Source organism: Cajanus cajan, chromosome 2, assembly GCF_000230855.2.
Source record: "Cajanus cajan strain Asha chromosome 2, NIPB_CcT2T_4, whole genome shotgun sequence".
NCBI classification, from domain to species: domain Eukaryota; kingdom Viridiplantae; phylum Streptophyta; class Magnoliopsida; order Fabales; family Fabaceae; genus Cajanus; species Cajanus cajan.
The window spans coordinates 70,673,702-70,695,341 of record NC_138518.1 but is presented as its reverse complement, the minus strand read 5'-3'; the positions used below and the strand labels follow the sequence as shown (position 1 = coordinate 70,695,341).

General features: G+C 30.4%; 3 protein-coding genes across 4 annotated transcripts; all 3 read left to right on the top strand.

Annotated features, from left to right (window-relative positions):
- The first annotated feature begins 312 nt into the window (after window positions 1-312).
- On the top strand, window positions 313-3,974 carry FIO1 (methyltransferase). 2 transcript variants are annotated; one of them, XM_020376858.3, is made up of 8 exons: window positions 326-599; window positions 702-907; window positions 1,361-1,796; window positions 1,902-2,106; window positions 2,961-3,068; window positions 3,150-3,296; window positions 3,381-3,450; window positions 3,683-3,974. In XM_020376858.3, the coding sequence occupies exons 1-8, from the start codon at window positions 388-390 to the stop codon at window positions 3,751-3,753; spliced, it is 1,455 nt and encodes a 484-aa protein (XP_020232447.1). In that variant the 5' UTR covers window positions 326-387; the 3' UTR covers window positions 3,754-3,974. The 2 variants fall into 2 exon arrangements, with proteins under 2 accessions (XP_029130109.2, XP_020232447.1); XM_029274276.2 differs by lacking the exons at window positions 3,381-3,450; window positions 3,683-3,974 and adding an exon at window positions 2,719-2,819 and having other exon boundaries at window positions 313-599; window positions 3,150-3,291.
- Window positions 3,975-7,608: 3,634 nt separating this feature from the next.
- On the top strand, window positions 7,609-10,757 carry LOC109812818 (RNA-binding (RRM/RBD/RNP motifs) family protein). Its single transcript, XM_020376880.3, has 4 exons — window positions 7,609-7,804; window positions 9,987-10,055; window positions 10,172-10,278; window positions 10,469-10,757. Exons 1-4 carry the CDS (start codon window positions 7,666-7,668, stop codon window positions 10,604-10,606), a joined length of 453 nt encoding a protein of 150 aa, XP_020232469.1. The 5' UTR covers window positions 7,609-7,665; the 3' UTR covers window positions 10,607-10,757.
- Window positions 10,758-13,704: 2,947 nt separating this feature from the next.
- LOC109812808 (polygalacturonase At1g48100) lies at window positions 13,705-16,853 on the top strand. The gene is made up of 6 exons (XM_020376864.3): window positions 13,705-14,323; window positions 15,021-15,188; window positions 15,278-15,322; window positions 15,408-15,615; window positions 15,727-15,808; window positions 16,074-16,853. The coding sequence occupies exons 1-6, from the start codon at window positions 13,907-13,909 to the stop codon at window positions 16,576-16,578; spliced, it is 1,425 nt and encodes a 474-aa protein (XP_020232453.1). The 5' UTR covers window positions 13,705-13,906; the 3' UTR covers window positions 16,579-16,853.
- Window positions 16,854-21,640: the final 4,787 nt, after the last annotated feature.

Sequence of the window (21,640 nt, the reverse complement as noted above, 5' to 3'; positions counted from 1 at the left end):
TATTATTTTTAAATGGTTTTTATTATCAGGGAGTGATATGATATGTATTTAGATAACATTATGAGATAGCATATGGTACACATAAATGAATGTCATGTTTTTAGTTAACAGTATTCATAATCATGTTAACATTTTTAAAATTTCATAAAAATTAAAATTAACGAAAGAAAAATTGATCATTAAAAATAAATGCATTTATATTTATCAAGTTTAAAATCATATTTACCTAATTTTCCACTTAAATAAAATTAAAATAAAAAAGATGAAATATAGGAAAAAGGTTTAAATTTGTAGTGGATGAAATAGGGATAGTTTCTTGTCTTTTTGAACAATAAAGCATAATTACATATAATAGTTTCTTCTCTGAAAAAGGTTTGATTTTGAGAAATGGGTGGGAACAAGAAGAGGAAGAGAAAGGAAGAAGAAGGAAGCAGCGTGTATTCGGAAACCCCACCGGACTTTGCTCTTTTGGCTTCCCTCTACCCTTCCTTCCACCCTTTCGTTCAATTCTCACGTCGCGCCACCATCGATTGGACCGACTTCAACGCCACTCGCGAACTCACGCGCGTGTTGCTCCATCACCGCCACGCCCTCAATTGGTTTGCTTCTTCTTCTTCTTCTTCTTCTTCTCTCTAGAAAACCCTAATATACTGTTTATTACTGAAGAAGGAATGAATGAATGTGTTTTGCTTTGTTTGTAGGTGGATTCCTGTTGGTCAACTGTGTCCCACTGTACCCAACAGGTGCAATTACATTCGTTGGCTTCAACATCTTCTCTCCTCCAACCTTATTCCCAACTACGTTTCAAGTGATGGGAAGGTTAGGGGATTTGACATTGGGACTGGAGCTAGTTGCATTTACCCCCTTCTTGGTGCTTCTCTTCATGGATGGGCTTTTGTAGGATCAGGTATGAAGTTAGTTAAGTAACAACTTTTGGAGAAATTGGGTTATGGATAAACTTATTTTATTTTTCTTTCATATTTTCTTCTCTTACAAGAGTTTCTAGAAAAATTTATGCAAATAGACCTTTAGATTCTTTTCAACTTCATATTATTTCGAAAAGTTGGATGGAAAGCTTTTAAAAGTGATTCTTTTATGAAAAACAAACCGGGCATTAGATGTGGGTGTGGCTCTTTAATTGCTTTTGGTGTGTTCTTTATTTAGAATTAGAGTTTTTCTTCAACAATGCCTAATAAAGGTTTGTGTAGGTTATTGAGCTGATATTGAAATTTTGATTTAAAAAATCACTAAAAGCTTGTAAGGAATGTCAACCAAGATTTATCCATTGCTTTTAGCGTTATAGTTTGTGCAACCACTTTCAAAATTGAGATATTGATTTGCTTATGATGACTGACTGCAGATGTGACTGATGTTGCAATTGAGTGGGCAGAGAGAAATGTTAATAGTAATCCACATATTTCTGAACTGATTGAAATCAGAAAAGTTCAAGGCAATGCAAATGCTCCTGGTGTGGAAGTTGAGGAGTCCGTGAATGGGGATGAGATAACCCTGTGCAAGAGTACTGATACTGAGGTAGATTCTTTGCCTCATGGTTTTCCTGACAGCGAGAATAAGAATTATTATGGGCCTCCCATACTTGTTGGTGTAGTCAGGGATGACGAGAAGTTTGATTTCTGCATGTGCAATCCGCCATTTTTTGAAAGCTTGAAGGAAGCTGGACTCAATCCCAAAACTTCTTGTGGTGGGACCTCAAAGGAAATGGTTTGCCCTGGTGGTGAAAAGGCCTTCATTACACGTATCATTGAAGATAGCGTTCAACTGAAGCATCAGTTTCGGTATTACTATTTGTATATGAAATATCTTTTTTATTTTTCATCTTACATTTACCTGTTCATTTGCATGTGAAAAATTTGAGCTCATTCATTTTAATTTGTTTATAGGTGGTTTACTTCAATGTTAGGTAAAAAATCGAATCTCAAGTACCTTATATCGAAACTTTGGGAGGTTGGAGTTGCCATAGTCAAGACAACTGAATTTGCCCAAGGCAGGACATATCGTTGGGGGCTTGCTTGGTCTTTCTTGACTCCCATGCAGAAGTCATCAATTTCTTTACCCGACAAGAAAAACATGTCCTTCACACTTGAGGTACAGTATACTGCTATCTATTTTACAGTTTCTAACAAGTATTGCTTTTAAGTTCACACACTCACTGGTGCATATTTTAAATTGGTTGTTATTCCATGCCAAAGAATAAATGATGCTATTATTCTTTGAGCCGAGGACATTATCTGGCATTCTAGGATATTGATCCTTGATAGAAACTATAAGAACATGATTTATATATTTTGTGCTACAACTTAAAGTGGATATCAGATTAGTGAGAACCTTTAATCCAAAATATGCTTTGAACAGCAATCTAACTGACTGACGAGAATGACAGGGATTCAGATCATCAATTTGTGTAGTGTGTATGCTCTGGGATATAATATATATGGTGGCTAACTTGAAGAGACATCCTGCTAGAGTGAAAGGCAACTATTAAGTTCAGATGTCAGAATCTTGTCAACTAATTTGAAACAGGAAGGCAATCTTTCTAGCATGATATTTATAACAGGAACTATTTTCCCTCAATTAGTGAATGTATTAGTTATCCATTATCTTTCCAATATATTAAGTACAACAGCAATTTTCTGATTTATTCAACAAAAAAATAATAATTCTGATTTCATGCATTTTTATTGTTGGGTGAGCATTCAGTTCTTGTTGGTGCATTCATCCTTTGCATACAAGGTTGGCAGGTGGGGAATCCCAGTAGCTCTAAGTTTCCAGTTGGGGCACAAGTTTGTATATGATTTCATGTACGAAAGAGATCTTCAATTATATGAAGTAGATGTTGAATTGCTTCAAGATTATCAATTGCACCTATGACATATATTCCCGTGTGTTGTCGCATTTGGTTTCTTCCTGACATGATGTGATGAAACAAATAAACTTTCCAGGGTCTTCAACGCCAACATGGTGCCTTTAATGTGTTGGAAGCTGTCAAATTTTACTTTTCTTCGCATGGCCTATCCTGTAAATTAAATACCTCCTCTTTCACAGTGGATGTAAGATCAGTCACTCTTTAACTCTTAGATTCTTGTATAATTTCTTTGTGATGGCTGTTAAACATGATCTCATTATAATAGGTTGCAGCATCAAAAGATGAATGTGATTCGATCTTGAGGAATGAATTACCCATTATCAATAAATCCATGGATTTCCAACCTATAAGAGAGACATCTAATGGAACGAGTTTGAATTCTTCTCTTGAGAGATTATGCTTTCGTATATCGGTATTCTTGCATTCTTGCTAGCTTGAAAGTTGATTTTGTTTGGCCGAATTCACATTGATCTTGTGTTATTTATTCATCCTACAGGTTTTTCAGCAAATCCCTGGGACACTGTTGGTGAAAGGTTCATTACAAGACAGGAATAGCCCATTATCAGGTTTTTCTCCAACCTGCTTTTCCAATTTCAAATTTCCTAAATGTTTTTTTTTTTCATCATTTTAGTAACATTTTTTCAAGAAATAGCATTGGAGGAATAAATTCTGTCTGTATATGGGCTCGATGTGCATTATAAAATTAACATTGTCGGTGCATTATAATTGCCTTGGTTAAGTGGCAGTGACTCTCTGCTAACAGTAAATAAATTTAGTTGTGGGCTGTTCTCTTTGCAGGAACATTCTCAGTGATTTTCCAAAAAGTGGAGGAAGCTTTGCGGAATAAATTTTGTACGAAATCTGTTTAGGGTTTTGATTATTCGATTTATTGTTTGGGACGGTGACTGTATATGATATGGAATGTTGAGAAGTACGCTAGTGTTATTAATTTGTGGACTGATGGTTTATACAAAGCAGGTAGTGATTATTAGGGATATAGATTGTAATCGGTACTTGACCTATATTAAGGCTCTCACAGTGATTTTGTAAACACACTTTTCTAATTCAATTCAATAGTATATTGCTTCTATATCAGTTTCTCTCTTCTTCTCCCCTCTGAATATGTTTCTTAACAGTAATGGTGCTATTTTGGTGTGAAAAGGAAATGGAGGACAAAATGCAGGGTTACTCCTGTGGAAATTTTGGGTAGATCATGTGTATTATTTTGTTCAACAAACCAACAATAATCATTCAGTTGGTTTGAAAATTGTACTCTGTGGGATCCAAATTTTAAAAATGTCACATTAACTTTCCATTTATATACTCGACAATTAACAGTATTAGAACTTGCTCCTATCCTGTGATTTGATGTATAACTTAGTGATAAGGGAATCAAAGGGAGCTGTCATCAATGCTCTTGTGGAGCTGTCATCTGAATCATCTGGTACCACTCATCTGAATCATCTGGTACCACAGTAAACCCAGGTCGTTACATGAATTAATGTTCTAGGAAATGTCAAATTATCCTTCAAAGATTAATTTAAATGTTCGTAATAGTCTAAAAAGGATAGAAAAGATTGAATAATTTTGTATATTTGTTTTAAATAATTGATTTAATTGCAATTTTGATCGTTTTAACTTGAATTATGTGTGGTTTTGGTCTCCGTAAATTATTAACTAATTAAAGTTTTTCTATTTTTAAAACAAATTTCATTGATCCTTCTCTTAATTTTGTTTTATAGATTCTAATTTTTATTTTCGATACAAATATCTTAGGGCTTACGGTAGATTTGAGATGTGAAATAATTTAAAAAATTTAGAATTCAAAACTTCGGTGAAAATTTAAGATTTTTTCTTCTTCTAAATGGAGGGAAATTTGATATTTTTATCGGTGAATTTTGTAGGGAAGATTCAAAATAATTCATTATTTTGATTTGTGAAAAAATGGAGAAGAAAATGAGAACTTGATTTTATAGAGAAAAAAATTGGTAGGAGACTACATTTTAAAATTTAAAAATTAATGACTCTATAAGCCAGAAGAAACTAAAGAGATCAAAATCTCTTATAAACTAAATTATAGTTAAAAGAATAATTAAACACAAATAATTATCTAACAGTTAAAATTGGAGTAATATGAGTTTTAAGTTAGAACTTTTTCACTGTCTTTTAGAATAGTGTATTTAAGTCTAACTCAACCCTATAAAATCGACTTGTAAGGTGAGGGTTGGGACTTGAGTTTTTCTCAATACACCCCCTCATGCTTATGATGCATGTATCAATGGTGGATGACCCATTTTTAAGAATATAGGATAGTTCTGATACCATCTTAGAATAGTGGATTTGAGCCTAACTCTTTCCACTTATATTTTCAATTGCCTAATCTCTAGTCGATGTGAGACTTAGGTTTTTCCCAATATTTTAGAATAGTGAATTTGAGCCTAACTCAACCCTACAAAACTGACTTGTAAGGTGAGGGTTGTTTTCCACTTATATACTATTCAATTGCCTAATCTTTAGTCAATGTGAGACTTGGGTTTTTCTCAATATTTTAGAATAGTGGGTTTGAGTCTAACTTAACCCTACAAAATCGACTTGTAAGGTGAGGGTTGCTTTCCACTTATATACTATTCAATTGTCTAATCTTTAGTCGATGTAAGACTTGGATTTTTTCTAATATTTTAGAATAGTGGATTTGAGCCTAACTCAACCCTACAAAATCGACTTGTAAGGTGATGGTTGTTTTCCACTTATATACTCATCAATTGCCTAATCTCTAGTCGATGTGAGACTTAGGTTTTTTCCAATACTGTCATATAGTTTTTATGGATAAAAAAGAAATTAGTTAGGATAACTATCATCAGGTTTTATGAATGTTGTGTCCTTAATTCGAGTTTGAGTCTCACTATAGATAGTTGGATACAAATCCCTTGGCTTTTTTCAAGACTTGGGATGGCAACCGGCCATGGCCCATGAGGCAGATTGTAAGTAGTCTAATTGGATCTCGTCACTCGCCTCAATAAAAAAATTATCTTGTATTTGTTTCATATCCACGTGGATATAAAGGTCTGGATTTCCTTTCATATTCATGCGAATATTTGTCTCATATTGATGTGGATATTCGATAAATGAGTATTTTTAAATTTTATTAATACTTATGAATATTAATTTTTATATATTAAATATGAATTATTATTTTTTATAAAAATATTTTTAAGATTTTTTTTACGAAAAGGTTTATATGAATTTTTTTAATTTCTTATATTTTTTAGTTTTTATTTATTATAATTATTTATAAATTAAATATTTTTGAATTTTATTAATATTTGTAGATACCAGCCCATTATTAAACATAAACTATTATTTTTTACACGAATATTTTTAGGAACTTTTCTTTAATAGGACTTAGAAATTTTTTTTCAACTTTTTATGTAATTTAATTTTTATTTATTATAATTATTTAAATATTAAATATTAATATTTAAAATAAAATATCAATAAATAAAAACAATTTTATCATAATATAAATTATTTATTATAAATATAAATTATTTATATATTTAAAACATCTATTTATATAATTTTAAATATAATTTATATATTTAAACATAATATTTATTTATATATAATTTATTATAAATTTTAATTATATATAATCAACATATTTGTATATTACACAAACTAAAATATTTATTTATAAATACATGTAGATATTTATGAATTATTTTAAAAAATAAAAAAATAAGTATAATTATACTTGTGGATATTATTTTTATTTTTTCAAATAAAAATAATAAAAATATATAATAAAAATATCACATGTTAATTTATCCCTTTTTAAAATAAAATTATTATTTTATAAAAAATATTTTAGAAAATAAAAAAATAAGTATAATTATACTTGTGGATATTATTTTTATTTTTTCAAATAAAAATAATAAAAAGATATAATAAAAATATCACATGTTATTTTTATCCCTTTTTAAAATAAAATTATTATTTTATAAAAAAACCAATTATTTATTTAAAATATACTAAATTACCAATTGATTAACTAACATAACAAAATATGAATTTCTTACTTAGCATAAGTAAATATAAACAATAATTTAAAGATAGTTAAGTAGTATTATATAATGAGTATCGGTATAAATAAATACTATTATATTCCCTTCTTTCATTTACGACTAAAATACAAACTCTTATTTGAAAATTAAAAAGCATAATTCATGCATTTTTTCTGATGAAAAACACATTTTCCAGTAAAATATTCATTATTGATGATTGATTATGAACAATGATATATTAACCAAATTTCTTCTCTTTTCTAATTACTTAAAATAATAAAAATAAAATAAAACGTCGAATAAAAAACAAGTGACATGCAGCATTGAGGAAATATCCAAGCGGTACTTAAATTTTAACTTTGTTATAAAAGTCAGCCTTTCTAATAAATTCAATTACTAACATTAAATTTTTTTTGAATAATCGAAAATTAAATGTTAAGTTGTAATTTAGGGATTAATTTGCATAAAAAAATTTAAAATTTAGGGATTCCACATGTAATAAAAAAATCTTTTGGATCTTATTGGTCGTTTCAACCATTATTCAAGGAGTAAATTAGGTGTAGTATCACACATTCTATTAATTACAAAATTAATAATCGAAACTGTGATAAAAAAAATATATTAAATTTTAAAACCATAAAATCAAATGTTTATTAGTACGTTTAGTTTGGGTATTCTTCTCCGAAACGAGGTTGTGTTTGGTTGGTTTCGAATTTGATGATGGATGTTCGAATGTTGGCTTCTCCCTTCCCTGGCTACGTAAAACCCTTTGCAAGACCAAACCCTTCTTTTCTTACGCTCAGGGCATCTTCTCTGCGCCATAACTACCCTCTTGCAAGCAAAATTATTGTTAAAAGTAAAATTCCTTTCCCTCCCTCTTACCTTTCAATTCTATTCTTTTATGTGTTTTTGATGCATGCCCATCTCTTTGCCAATTGTTCTCCTGTTGTTTGAGCCTGTGGACACATACTGGGTTTAGAACAGACACCTTTTATCCCATTTTCCTTATAAAGCAGTAATTTTTATGCCAATTTGGTGATGTGGGTAATGTGTAGGAGAAGTTATAATGAGATTGATGATTTATTTGTTGGACATGCCAGCCTTGTTAAATATAATTATCTTAGGATGCTTGTATTACTTATGGGTGGCACTCAGTTTAGATGTCAACAGCTATCTACCATTGCCAGCTCAAGGTGATTTGTGCTACACAAAAATAAGTGGCAAGTAAAACACCGTTTTGGTCTCAGAAATATTTTAGGTCGGTCGGATTAGTCCTAAAAGATGAAAATCACCATTTTCATTCCTGGATTTTTTTATTTTTATTTTTGAAAAGGCAAAGATTTATTAGGACCAAATTGATGGTGGAGATATCACAAGCAGCAACCTCCACCCAAACAGCAAGTACACCAGTTAATTATCACAGTGAACACCAACACAGCCTGCTACCAAATTCGATTTACAGGATCTGAATTTGGTACTAGAGAGCAAACAATACTATGAAATCTACTTCTTTTGGTCAATCAATTTAGCCTTCTTTTTGCATCCATTTAGTGCTTTCCAGGAACTAAATTGATGAAAGTTTTCATATTTTAGGGACAAAAAAGATGATTTTCATCTTTTAGAGACCAATGTGTCTGATCCCAAATCTTTTAGGGACTAAAATTGTGTTTCACTCTAAAGTGCTTGGGACATGGATATATTTAGAGTACGATGAAAAGGTTTTGTTTTGAAACCAGGCCAATAATCAATATCCTTTATTCTCCTGAGATTTTTATAAGGGTTTTAGGTTGGCCCTCATATATTTGTGATCATTTGCTAACTTTGGAGTTTGGACATTAGTGAGGCAAATAGATTTAACAAACTAATTGAATTTTTTGATGAGTGCTTATAATTGTCTTCTGATTGTTGTACAGCGTACATAGTTTTTTTATTAATCTCTAGGGAATGCATTATAGTATAATATGAATTGAATTGAATTGGGGGGGGGGGGGTGTATCAAATGTAACTTTCCGTGCCTGCCACATTAGGTTTCAAAGATAACTTAACAAATAAAATTACCATTCGTCATGGAACTGAGGTTTGAACACGAGGATGACTATTTGATGTCTATGAACATGATTGGATTTGGGTCATATAGATATTGACTCTGGCTTGAGTTTGCTTCACTATGTTCATTTTTCGGTGTCTATGAACATGACTTGAATTGGGTCTTCATTTACATATATAAAAAACAAACTATATTCTGCAGCATAGAACAATCATTCATGAAATGCTGAGGGGCATTTGACACATTATATAAGAGAAGAAAAAAGAAAAAGGAAAGTGGACTGGAGAGGGTTTTGTCTAGGGAGTTCATATCTACGTATTAGGGTAGAGGGAGGGGTGCTGTTATGACTAAAGAAAGAAATAGTGAAGTGTAACAGAAATACAGAATGTACAGGTTGCAGAATGGTATTAGAGAGGGAAATTAAGCAATGATGGGAATGAGTAAGAAAAACATGAAGAGGACGAAAAGAATTTTGGGGGAGGGTGGATAACAAAACTTTAGGGATCATTTCAGGGTCCTAGGCCATTGTGGCAGAGAATTTTCAGCTCTGTTTACATTTTAATCTTCCTCTTATGTTGTAATGGAGATTTCTTCGAGCACCATTTTACAGTGTTTGAATTCATGAGAAATTGAGAAAATTTTGACAGAATCATCTTAATGCAATAACTTTTTTCCTATCTATAACATCTTCCCATTCTTCTGTTACATTCCAACAATTTGTATCTCCAGTATCATTTACTGATAGAATTGATCAAATTCAGATTGTGACTTTAGTTTCAATCTGCATAAATCTGATGTATTGTTGGGTGGAGAATTTTCTTGACTTTATCTATTACTTCAATTTCATTAGTGATAAGTCTGCACGCCTATGTGCCCTTTTATCATTTTTTTTCTTATGATGTCTTCATGTTGTGGAGGCAGATTTATATTAGTACCAGCTATTCCTGCCTTTTATTTACTTTGTTTATATCTTGTTCTTATTTGGAAGCAGATTTACCATATTCTACGGGTGAGACTACTTTGCAGAAGGATTTTTCAAATTTTGGCGAGATAGCTGAAGGTTAATACATGATTTTTGTCATTATTCATAATAGTATGGGACTTCGGTGGTTCACGCGATGGTTTTTAGTACCTTAACTCACCCTTCTTGGGCTATGTATTTTATGTGTGATGCAGTTAAAATGCTAAAAGACGTGAACACGAAAAAATCCAAGGGTATTGCTTTTATTCAATATACATGTCAAGATGCTGCCATGCTTGCACTAGAAACCATGGATCAGAAGGTTCAAATTTTCATGATATGCCTCATCTTTCTACTATCAACCATGACATTGAGCTTGTTTAAATACAAATTTGGAAGAACTTTTGAGAGTTTAACCAAAACTCTCTGAAATTTTTCTAAGTTTGTATTCAAACGGGCTGGTTGACAATTGAATGTTCCCTTTTCATTTGTTTCTTGTCCATTGTCTACAGAATTTTTATGGTCGAACAATCCATGTGGAAATTGCAAGATTGGGTTGGGATGATTTTGGTGCATCCCCAAGGGCCTCAGGGCCCCCAAAGAAGTGGGATTTGCCTGATCAAGGAGAAGTCATAGATTGTTGGTACTAATCAAAATTCTTAGCATAATTGAATAAAGCTGTACAAGAGAAAATGATGGAACAACAAATATTAAAGTTATACAAGAATGACTATATAGGCTTGAATGTTGATGTAATGATATTTTTGTAATAATATTGATGCAATACTGTAGTTCATGTGATCTTTCACGTTAGTACTCTAGATTTGAATGAAATTGTAGTGTAACAAAACTTTTATTTGCTTTGCACCAGAAAGGCTTGGATTATTTTATGCTATCCTTGCCCAATTGGGTGCAGTCGGTGCTTCCATAACCTTAGACTAGATTTGCTTCTCGACCGACCTTCTCATTTTATTATATCATATTTTTTAGAAATTGTACGTTTTTTTTCTTTACAATCTCAAAGATATGTGAAAAAAAAATATCAGCATGGGTATTTTTTTGTCAAAATAAATACAAGTAGGAAGCTATACAATTTTTCTTTTGAATCTTTAATCTAGATTCATATGAGGAATAAAGTCGATATCACTAAGCCGATTATTTAACTATACTTCGACTCGAGTAAAGGAATAAGTGTTATAAGAAAGGCAAAACGCAATAGTGGATTTGTATCATAAAATGGTAATTATTGATGTTATATTTTCATTGTGAACAGAGGCCTTCAATAATCCAAAGACATACCTATTTAACTCAGAAGGTAGATGAAATCAAGTACCATAGGTCGAGTAAGTAGGTAAAAGTAAAGGGGTGGTCAAATTTGAAAAAGAATTAAAAGTAATAAAATTCAAAAAGTGTTAGATTTAGTTTGTGAATAACCTCCATGTGCTTGAATTGGAATAGGTGCCTGCGAAGCTGGAACACCCAGCAGTTTCCATAAAGGACAAAGCTTGTATATAGTTTCATTTTCGTAGGTGTTGTGTGTCAAGGTGTGGGATCATGCGATTAAACACAAGTATATAAAGAAATTTTGAGAATTAGGACATGTAAATTACTCATTGAATATTGTGAATTTGAAAAACTCTCAAAATTTTGTATTCTCTATAACCGGAACAACAGCAAATAGGTGTTGTCCTTCCTTAAACTGGTCCGAGGCAATTCCGGCTCTATGCCTATGTTTGATTGAAAGTGTGATAAAGACAAATGCATCAATTATTAAATGAACATAAAATAATGGGTTATGAAATATGAACAAGGTCACGGAACCAGACATCTGTTTTATTCCTCACAATTCAATTCACACATACGCTGTCCTCATCAAAAACGAACTACCAATGGAAAAGAATCCCAAAACAATTATATTCAAAACCCAATTAACATTTTTTAATTATTCCCCTCCCATAGTCCGTGACACACACAAGAACAAGAGACACCAACACGTGAAAGGGTGATAGAGAGTTTTGAGCTTCATTTGCAATCGGGGTTATAAGTTAAATAAATAAAAAGCATATTTATTATTTAATGACTATGAAAGGTAGAAGAAATTAAATTAAAGTTCTTTTATTTAAATATAATTTTGATCATTTATTTCAATTATGTAATCAAAATTAATTTATCTCATATTTTTCTTTTGTGTGTGCGAGAAAATTATTTTTATGTAAAAAATAAGAATATACATTAATCATTAAATCTTGAAATGAATTATCAAGATTAAAAAAAATAATAAAAAGTCACACAACTTTTAAGTAATTGTGTAACTTTAAATTTCTTTAACATGAATTTTTTTTGTATAATTTACATTTACTCCACTAACATTCGGTTTTTTCTCATTTTATATATATATATATATATATATATATATATATATTTATCTATTTATTTTACTAAAAAGTTTAGGTGAATTGAATTGAGATTTCATCAAGGTCAAAAAACATTTACAAGGTTTTTATATTGATAACAAGAATTAAACTCACATTCTTGTGAATATAGGTTCTTTCCTTATCAACTGAATCAGCTTTTGCTAATATGTTTATTTGCTTTTGATTAAATACCACGTGTGTATCTATCAATAATTTCACGTCAAATAGGTTAAAATGATGCAAAAATTACTTGTATCTCCTTCAAGTGATGCGTGTTCATTTCTAAACAATACTAAACTAAACACATTACTCACTTACATAAGAAACATATCCGGAGAAAACTCTTGATTAGATCATATTTGATAATATAGATTAAAAGATAAGTACATATTTTTTTAAATAACCATATCATTACTTTTCTTAGTTTTAACTATTTATTTACGACTGTATAACTGAGATTTATGATATTCTTATTAGACATGACACATGCACATCTTAGAAAAAACACTCACAAATGCATGTGGTATATAACAGACATATATATATTTTTTATCTATCTTTGTAACTTGATTTATTTATATTTATTCGTATACAACATATTATGTTCTTAGAAGTTGCATAGACACAGAGAGGAGTCTGAGCCTATCTGTGATGCATGGTGAGAGTGGGGCCAGAGATGAAGCAAAGAAGCAGTAAGTTGGCGCGTGAACGTGTGGCCATACGACGTGTCTACTCTGAGAGCCACAAACTGGCAACTGCCACTGTATCTGTCAGAGACACAAAAATGTTCACCTTTAGAATATATTTGATCACACACTTTTCTTCTGTTAAGCTCTCCATTTGTGTTTATGTTTCGTTTTGGAATTCTCCCTTTTCTCTTCATCGCACCCGTGAGACTGCACACATGATCTTTCATACCACCCGTGAATGTGTTAAATCCCTTGTCGCCCACCTAAAATATGCTGCCTACAATTCCTTGGCCACAAGGAACTACACAACAACAAAGAGTCACGGGATGGGTCTTGCTTTTACATCACTACCATTTTCCTACTTGTTTTTTCTATTTTTCATTTCTTTTCTGTGCCAACCTATTAATTATACTTCTCTCAAACCATACTACGTGTACACTTCTGACCATGCCACAACAGAACAACCAAATATTTACGTAATAAAGTAAATCATCATTCTGATCTTAACTTTACAAGACATATATTTTGAACACCCTGGCATATGTAACCAACATAATTTTGACATGTGGCATCCTTATGCTTTGAGCATTGGTTCCTGACCAATCATATATGTTTTCCGGTATAAATAAGAGTTGGTTCTTGCTACACCAATTTCCTATGACTCCTCTGGATTTGCATTAGCCCTTGGCCCTTCTTTCTTCTTCCATTTATCTCTAAAACCACAATTTCTGAAGTTTTAAGTTGTGGTCTATTTACAGAAACAACTTAGCAACACTTTGTGGTTCTTTTCTTCCTACATTGGCATATACACACACAGAGTGAAAACATTAACATACTAGAGCCCCTCATGGATCTCATTCGTGCGTTTTATACTATATGCATTGCCTTGATACTTTTGAACCATGTGGAGGGAAGATACCACCATCACAGCAAGCAGAAGAAAGTTTCCTCAGCTCCTAATGCTCCTGCTGATCCTTCCACTGAGCCAGAGAACCCTTCAGTTCCACCACCTTCAGATTCTCCAAGTGTTCCTTCGGACCCTTATCCAAATGATAACCAAACTTCCACTTCTGAATGTGTTTTTGATGTGAGATCCTTTGGGGCAGTTGGAGATGGTTGTGCTGATGACACACCTGCATTCAGAGCAGCATGGAAAGCAGCTTGTGCCGTAGAGTCTGGGATTCTTCTTGCTCCAGAAAACTATAGCTTCAAAATCACTTCAACTATTTTTTCAGGTCCATGCAAGCCAGGCTTGGTATTCCAGGTAAGAATGCTTATTAGTTATTCTTGAATGCCCATGTTGATCATGTCATGTCAGTTTTTTTTTGTTTTTTTTAACCATTCAGTCTTATATATAATGTTAAGATTAGCTAATTTCACTTAAATCTAATAGTGACTATCAATATATATTTGAATTGTCAAGATTAACTTCTCTCACTTCGCGTGGGAGTGAAAATATAAGATAGGTAAGATTTTGACGAGTCTTAACCTGACTTGCAATGTAATTACTAAGTTTATGTTTAACTCATTTACTTTCTACATGTCTATTTTTAAGGTTAGCTCCGACTTACAAGCCAATGAACCTACAAGCCTAAAAACATTATTATTAATAGTTATATATATTAATTATAGATTAATATATAAGTATTAATAATGTAAATACATAATATTATATTATATAATAAATTAGTCGACTTATCAAGCATATTAAACTCTTTTAAAGCATCGAATTTAAGATTTTTTTAGTAAATTCTTTTTTGGGAGAGTGTAAGCCCAACCTTTCTGATAAATAGGTCATGTCAAACCTTTTAAATAAAAGCATCATAGCAAACTTTAAAAGTCAGGTCGCGAATTAATGACATGTCACTTATTTATACTCTATTATCGCATTACATCGATATAAATATATAGATAAATATATTTAATTTTACTGACAAGGTTCACAATTGACATATAACAAGGTGGATGGTACACTAATGGCACCAGATGGACCAGATTCGTGGCCAGAAGCAGATAGCCACAGTCAATGGCTAGTATTTTATCGACTTGACCAAATGACTCTTAATGGTACAGGAATCATAGAAGGGAATGGAGACAAGTGGTGGGATCTCCCTTGCAAACCACACAGGGTAAGCATTTTTGTCTTCTCACCAATACCATTTTATTTTTCTAGTTATTTAATGTTGAATTAATGTTACTTATCAAATGACACTTTCAGGGTCCCGATGGAAAAACTATGTCAGGACCATGTGGTAGTCCTACTGTAAGTAAACTAAGCCAAGCTATTCTTAAGAACACTTTTTGTATTTATAAATGTCTTAACCTTTTTTTGTTTGTTTTGTTGATAGATGATACGGTTCTTTATGAGCTCCAATTTGAAGGTGAATGGGCTGAAAATTCAAAACAGTCCTGAGTTTCACATGAAATTCGATGGCTGCCAAGGAGTATTGATCGATAAGCTCTCCATTTCTTCACCAAAACTCAGCCCCAACACCGATGGAATCCATATTGGGAACTCCAAATATGTTGGCATATATAACTCCAAGATAAGCAATGGTAATGACTATTAATTGCAATGTTCACTTACTCTGTGGTATTTTGGTTCTACATTTCACTATTTTTTTACTTGTGCTAGATGTCCTTTTCTTAATACCATGATTTGAACAGGTGACGATTGCATTTCAATTGGACCCGGGTCCTCAAATGTGGACATAGCAGGTTTAACTTGTGGTCCTAGCCATGGGATTAGGTACATTACAGAATCTTCACCTTTATTGATGATTAATTAAACCAACACCGAGTGAAACTTGTTAATTAGTTAATTAATATACAGTCTCTGTTCGAATACAAATTTATAGTATTTTTCCGAAGAGAAATTTTGAAAAGTACAAATGCTACATGTTTTTGTCTAACATGGTCAAATACATACATAACACATGAACTAATTGTGAAACATTAGCAACACAAACTTTTCTGTGATGCTAATTTCATCATGTCTTGTTTTGTTATTGCAGCATTGGAAGCCTTGGAGTGCACAATTCCCAGGCATGTGTGTCAAACCTAACAGTCCGTGACAGCATCATTAGGGAATCTGACAACGGACTGAGAATCAAGACATGGCAAGGTGGAATGGGATCTGTGTCAAGTTTAAGATTTGAGAACATCCAAATGGAGAACGTTGGGAATTGCATCATCATAGACCAATACTACTGTTTGTCAAAGGAATGTCTAAACCAGACTTCAGCTGTGCATGTGAATGATGTGTCCTACAGCAACATTAAGGGCACTTATGATGTGAGAACCGCTCCAATTCACTTTGCCTGCAGTGACAGTGTTGCCTGCACAAACATAACCCTCTCTGAGGTTGAGCTTTTGCCATTCGAAGGAGCATTGCTTGATGACCCTTTTTGCTGGAATGCTTATGGGACACAACAGACCTTGACTATACCTCCAATTAACTGCTTAAGAGAAGGTGACCCTGAGACAGTGGGAGATCTTTCTGATTATCAATGCAGTTAAACATGTTACTTTAAATTTGATGGCTTAGATATAGAACATAAATATATATTATCATATACTATACTTAGAGTCTAGATATCCATTATTATGTGTTGATGATTGTTGTCCTCTATGTATCTTTTAGGATTCGTCCCTATTTGGGTGTATTATTATTCCCATATTGTGCGATGAGATGCAGAATTTGGTCCCCTTTTTTGGAACTACACTGTAATAGCTCGATTGAACTTTTATATGTTGTATGGCTAAAATAATATACCATTTTTGTTGCTTAACAACTTTTTCTATCTATGCTGATTTCAGATTTAATTTTTTTATCTTATGTACATGAGGATTCTACAACGGTACAAACAATCACTTCTGAGCATTCATGCCATGCCAACCTGACTTGGGCTGGAGCATTAAAATGTGCTTTTAGTAACAACAATAATATTCATTCACCAACCAATGATCTGTATTTTAATTTTCTTCTTGTTATATCACTATCGCTTGTTATGTTTTTTTACTTCTCTTTCTTCTTTTTTTTTTCTTCCTATTTCTGGCTAAGGTATGCAGTATACACCTCCACTCCCTTATGACCCGTAACCCATCCATTCAATGTAGTCTTCATTATCTTGCATTGTTTGTTTTTCCTTGTTTTTTTCCTCAGACAATCATTTTTTGGTATCTGATATTGCTATATATCTTGCGTAGTATATAGACTTAACTTGATTAACCCTACACTCATAATAATGTAACCCGTGTCTCTAAAATATTTGATGGAAACAATAATAATAAAAACACCCCTGTTGAAATAGAAAAATAACGTACCCACCATTGGACAAGGACTCTGTCTTATCTTCAATTTGCCCTTCGGCTTTGGTTCCGTTGGCTTTCTCATGATGTATACATTAACATTGTTTAATTCATGCAGTGATGGAGCTAGGAAACTTAAATAATATTCATTAGATATAGTTTCAAATTTAAAAATAAAAATATTGACACAAGAAGTACTAATAATATCTATGCATATGGAATATCAGAAGAAATTAAATCCAAATTCAACATTTATAAAGTTAAGAAAGAAAAAGACATGAAAGTGCATGAAATTTACAAATTATACTAATAATTTAACATTTTTTGTGTAAACAAAAAAAAAAGAGGAAATTAATCTTGAAGTTAGCCTTTTAAAGTTGCATGTGTTACGTGTGTTTCAAAAGGCATCCAGTCATGTTCAATATCAATCCAATATGAGAGAAGAATTGGTATTGGATATGCTTTGGAAAGTAGAAAAGCAAACACACTAATAGTCTTTTAAAAAAAATTGATTGTGACAAAAGTTACTCAATAATGACCTAAAATGTCACTAAAATAGTTTTTTTTTTTATTTTATAAATTGACATTAAAGTAGTTGTTCACAAATGTAAAATATCATTATATTAACCTTATGACCAAAGTAGTGGATCCGAGCAAAAAATCTTTAAAATAAGTAATTTGGCGACGAATTAAATCTTTACGGTATTAAATTAATAATAATATCATTGAAGAAGGAATATGTTGGTTTTGTAGCTATTTAATAGGTTAGTTTAGTAAGTAAAATTTTTAAAAGACTAATGTGATGACGAATTGAAATTTTTAAAGGATCAATAGGTAGTTTTTACTAAAAATTTCATTATTACGAAGGAGTTGCAAAAATTTCATGAACAAGATCCTCCGGGGACTAAGTGCTTGTTTTAAAATCTACAATTCGTTGTATGGATACAATGGACTTCACTGTCTACATGAGAGGTTTTCTTACGAAGCTCAATTTTTTCTAATGATAAAAATAAGATTGAAACTTAAGACTGTGAGTACATTAGTTATATTTTTTAAAAATAATAATAGTTGTTATCTTGGAAATGAATGAAATGTGAAGTATAAGTGAAATATCCGATTGAATAAAGTGCAAAGTAATAAAAAAGTTAACAGTATAATGAAATGTAAGAAAAATGCCAATCATTAATGACAAAACTTGACAATAAATGAACAAATTGAAGTAGGTAGGCTTTAATATATTAAAAGTTAAATTGTTTTTTTTAATAATTTTATTTACTTTATTTTTTAATCTCTATAATTTAAAATAGATTTATTTTTTAATTTCTATAATTTAAAATAGATATTTTAGTATTTATACTTATAAATTTTTAATCTTTTTAATTTTTATCGTTAATTTTTTTAATATTATTTTTTATATTAACGTAACATAAATATTAATTCAACTTTATATATGTTATGTCAAACTTATATTGCTGAAATTATTTTAAATTATGTTTCTTTAAATTATATTTATTAAAATTTTATAATTACTCTCACTTACAATATTTATTATTGAAACATTTTTTTATCTCATAAAATTAAAAACTTCTATCATATTAATAAAAAAAAAGTATTATAAAATAATTAATAATAGTGACTAAAAAAATTATAAGTATAAGAATAAAAAAATTTATCTTAAATTATAAAGATTAAAAAATATTTATAAAGATAAATATAAGAATTAAAAATATATATTTTAAATTATAAGAACTAAAATATAAAATATTTAAAAAAATATTTAAAGGGAGGAAGAATGCAAAAACTGTGGATACAATATTTATAATCTTCCTCATTGTCAAGAAATACATTTCCCTCAAAGTAAGGAAATACATTTGCACGCCCTCAATATAACATAGGTCTCCCATTGAGTTGAGGCTTTGAAATATTTGAAATAATATATGTAGTTCCAAATTTTAATCATATTATCGTCTTTGTATATAAAAAAAATAAAAAAAAATAAAAATATAAATAATATAACATAACATAGGTCCCCCATTGAGTTGAGGTTTTGAAATAATATATAGAAAATCCAAAATTTTAATTTTATTATCGCTTTTATATATAAACAAATAAATAAATATTGAACATTTTTAAAAATTATATGACTAAATTCAATATTTTAAAAATAATAAGATTAAATTAAATAAAAAATTTATCTAACTTTTTTGTCTAAATAAATTTAGAATTTTCTTATTCACCGTAAAGATCATGAATATAACTAAGTACTTGAAATTATACAATAAAAAAAAATTACAATATGAAGGGATTATCTAAATAACTCGTTTACCTTTCATATATATGACACATGTCCTAAAATTGGATTTTTATGATCATTTCATTAAACAACCTTAAAGCTAGATAATTTATGTTGTAAGAAGTTATTAAAGGGATATTACACTGGCACAAATTTATCAAGGAAAACTTGAAATAACTAATGAAGAATCAACCTTCAAAAGCATTAGAAGAGATGTTCTCAAGACAGGCTACAATTTACTATTAACCAGCTTTTATCATGAGTATATAATTACAATAAAACTAGAGAAGCATAACTTATCGATCATGGAGTTTGTTGTTTCTATCTAGATAGGTCTATAATTACTTCAAAACATATGTAAAAATGGGATAAAGAAACTTATAGTGCTTGACCCGCTAGGTTTAACAAGTTAAGTTTTACCATATATCTATTTAAAAGAACATTCGTTTTATTTTCATGTTTGGCCAATTTTTTTACAAATTTTAATGCAATTCAATAAAAAGGAAAGTTTTCTTATGTGTCATCTGGAAAATAGTTTTCCTATGCAATAATTACTAACTTTGCATATATGCACAATAAAAAAAAATATTGGATTGCATTCAAATCAAGTTCTAGGAATAAGATATGAAAAGGAGTTCATATGTTTTTAGGTTATTTGGTTAGTTTTAATTTGACATATTATTATTTTTATGTTAAATTTTAAGGATTATTTTATTCAATAATTTATATTAAAAAATTTCTTATATCATGCATTTCATTCTTATTTTATTGACACTTTCTTAAAGTACCTTAAAACTAGTAAAATAGGTTGCCTAGCTCATTCTTGATTAATTTGATATGAACTATGAATTATATAATAGATTAGGATAAAAAGACTTAAACTTAATTATTTCTTTTAAATAAATATTCAAGTTTGATTTTATGTAGACATTTTTGAATTCACTTGACATTTCTAACTTTTTGTTAATTTTCAATTTCCTTCAAAATTTAAACTAAATATTTATTGTGACAATTACTTTTTATTGACATGTTTATTTTAATGTAATAAATAAAATACAAACAATTTCTTTATTCTATTATTACATTTAAGAAAAAGATTAAAAATTGATAATGAGACAATTTTTTTTGTAAATATTTGTAATATGAAAAGTACCTATATATATCATGTTAATCTCATGTACAATATGTAAGTATGTTAATCTCATATATCATTTTATATAAAGTTGTTGTGAAGAAGTACCTATATATAATATTTAACTATTATAAATTATAAAAATATAATTTTATTTAGTCAATATCTCTTAAATATTAAATTTTTACACAGTCATTTAGTAAAATTAAATAATCACGTGAATAATTCATTCTCATTGAGTTAGTCTATTTCGAACTCGTTTATGATACAAATTCTATCGAATTAGGTTAAAAAGGTCAATAATTCATTTGGGCTTTAAATTTAGAGCTCAAACTCCGTAATTAATTTAGTACAACCATTTTATTAGCTCTACCGTAATTGTTAATTAATGTGTCCTACAAAAAATCAATGTTATATTCAATCTAAATATTTTTTTTTGCTAAGCAAAATTGAATTAAATATATAAGAGGAATACAAGGGGTACTCCAACCCATATACACAACATAACCAAAGTAAGTAGTGCACCTCTGATAACAGGAGGTGATTAATGAAAACAACACTAACTATATACCTCCTAAAATCAATTTGCAAACATCATACAATAAAAGACCTTGCACTAATAGGTGGAACAACCAAACTAGCAATCCAAAAAAAAATTATCAACTACAAAGTGAAGTCAATCAGCGTTGTCAAAAGCATTGCCGCAACTAAGTCAGAATCACACACCCAGATAGCAATAATCACCAACAAAATCACTTAATAAAAATTAAGGTATACGGAAGGGGACTCAGCCCAAGAAGAAAATGAGTATGAAAAAGAATTATCTCTCGCTTTTAACAAATTTT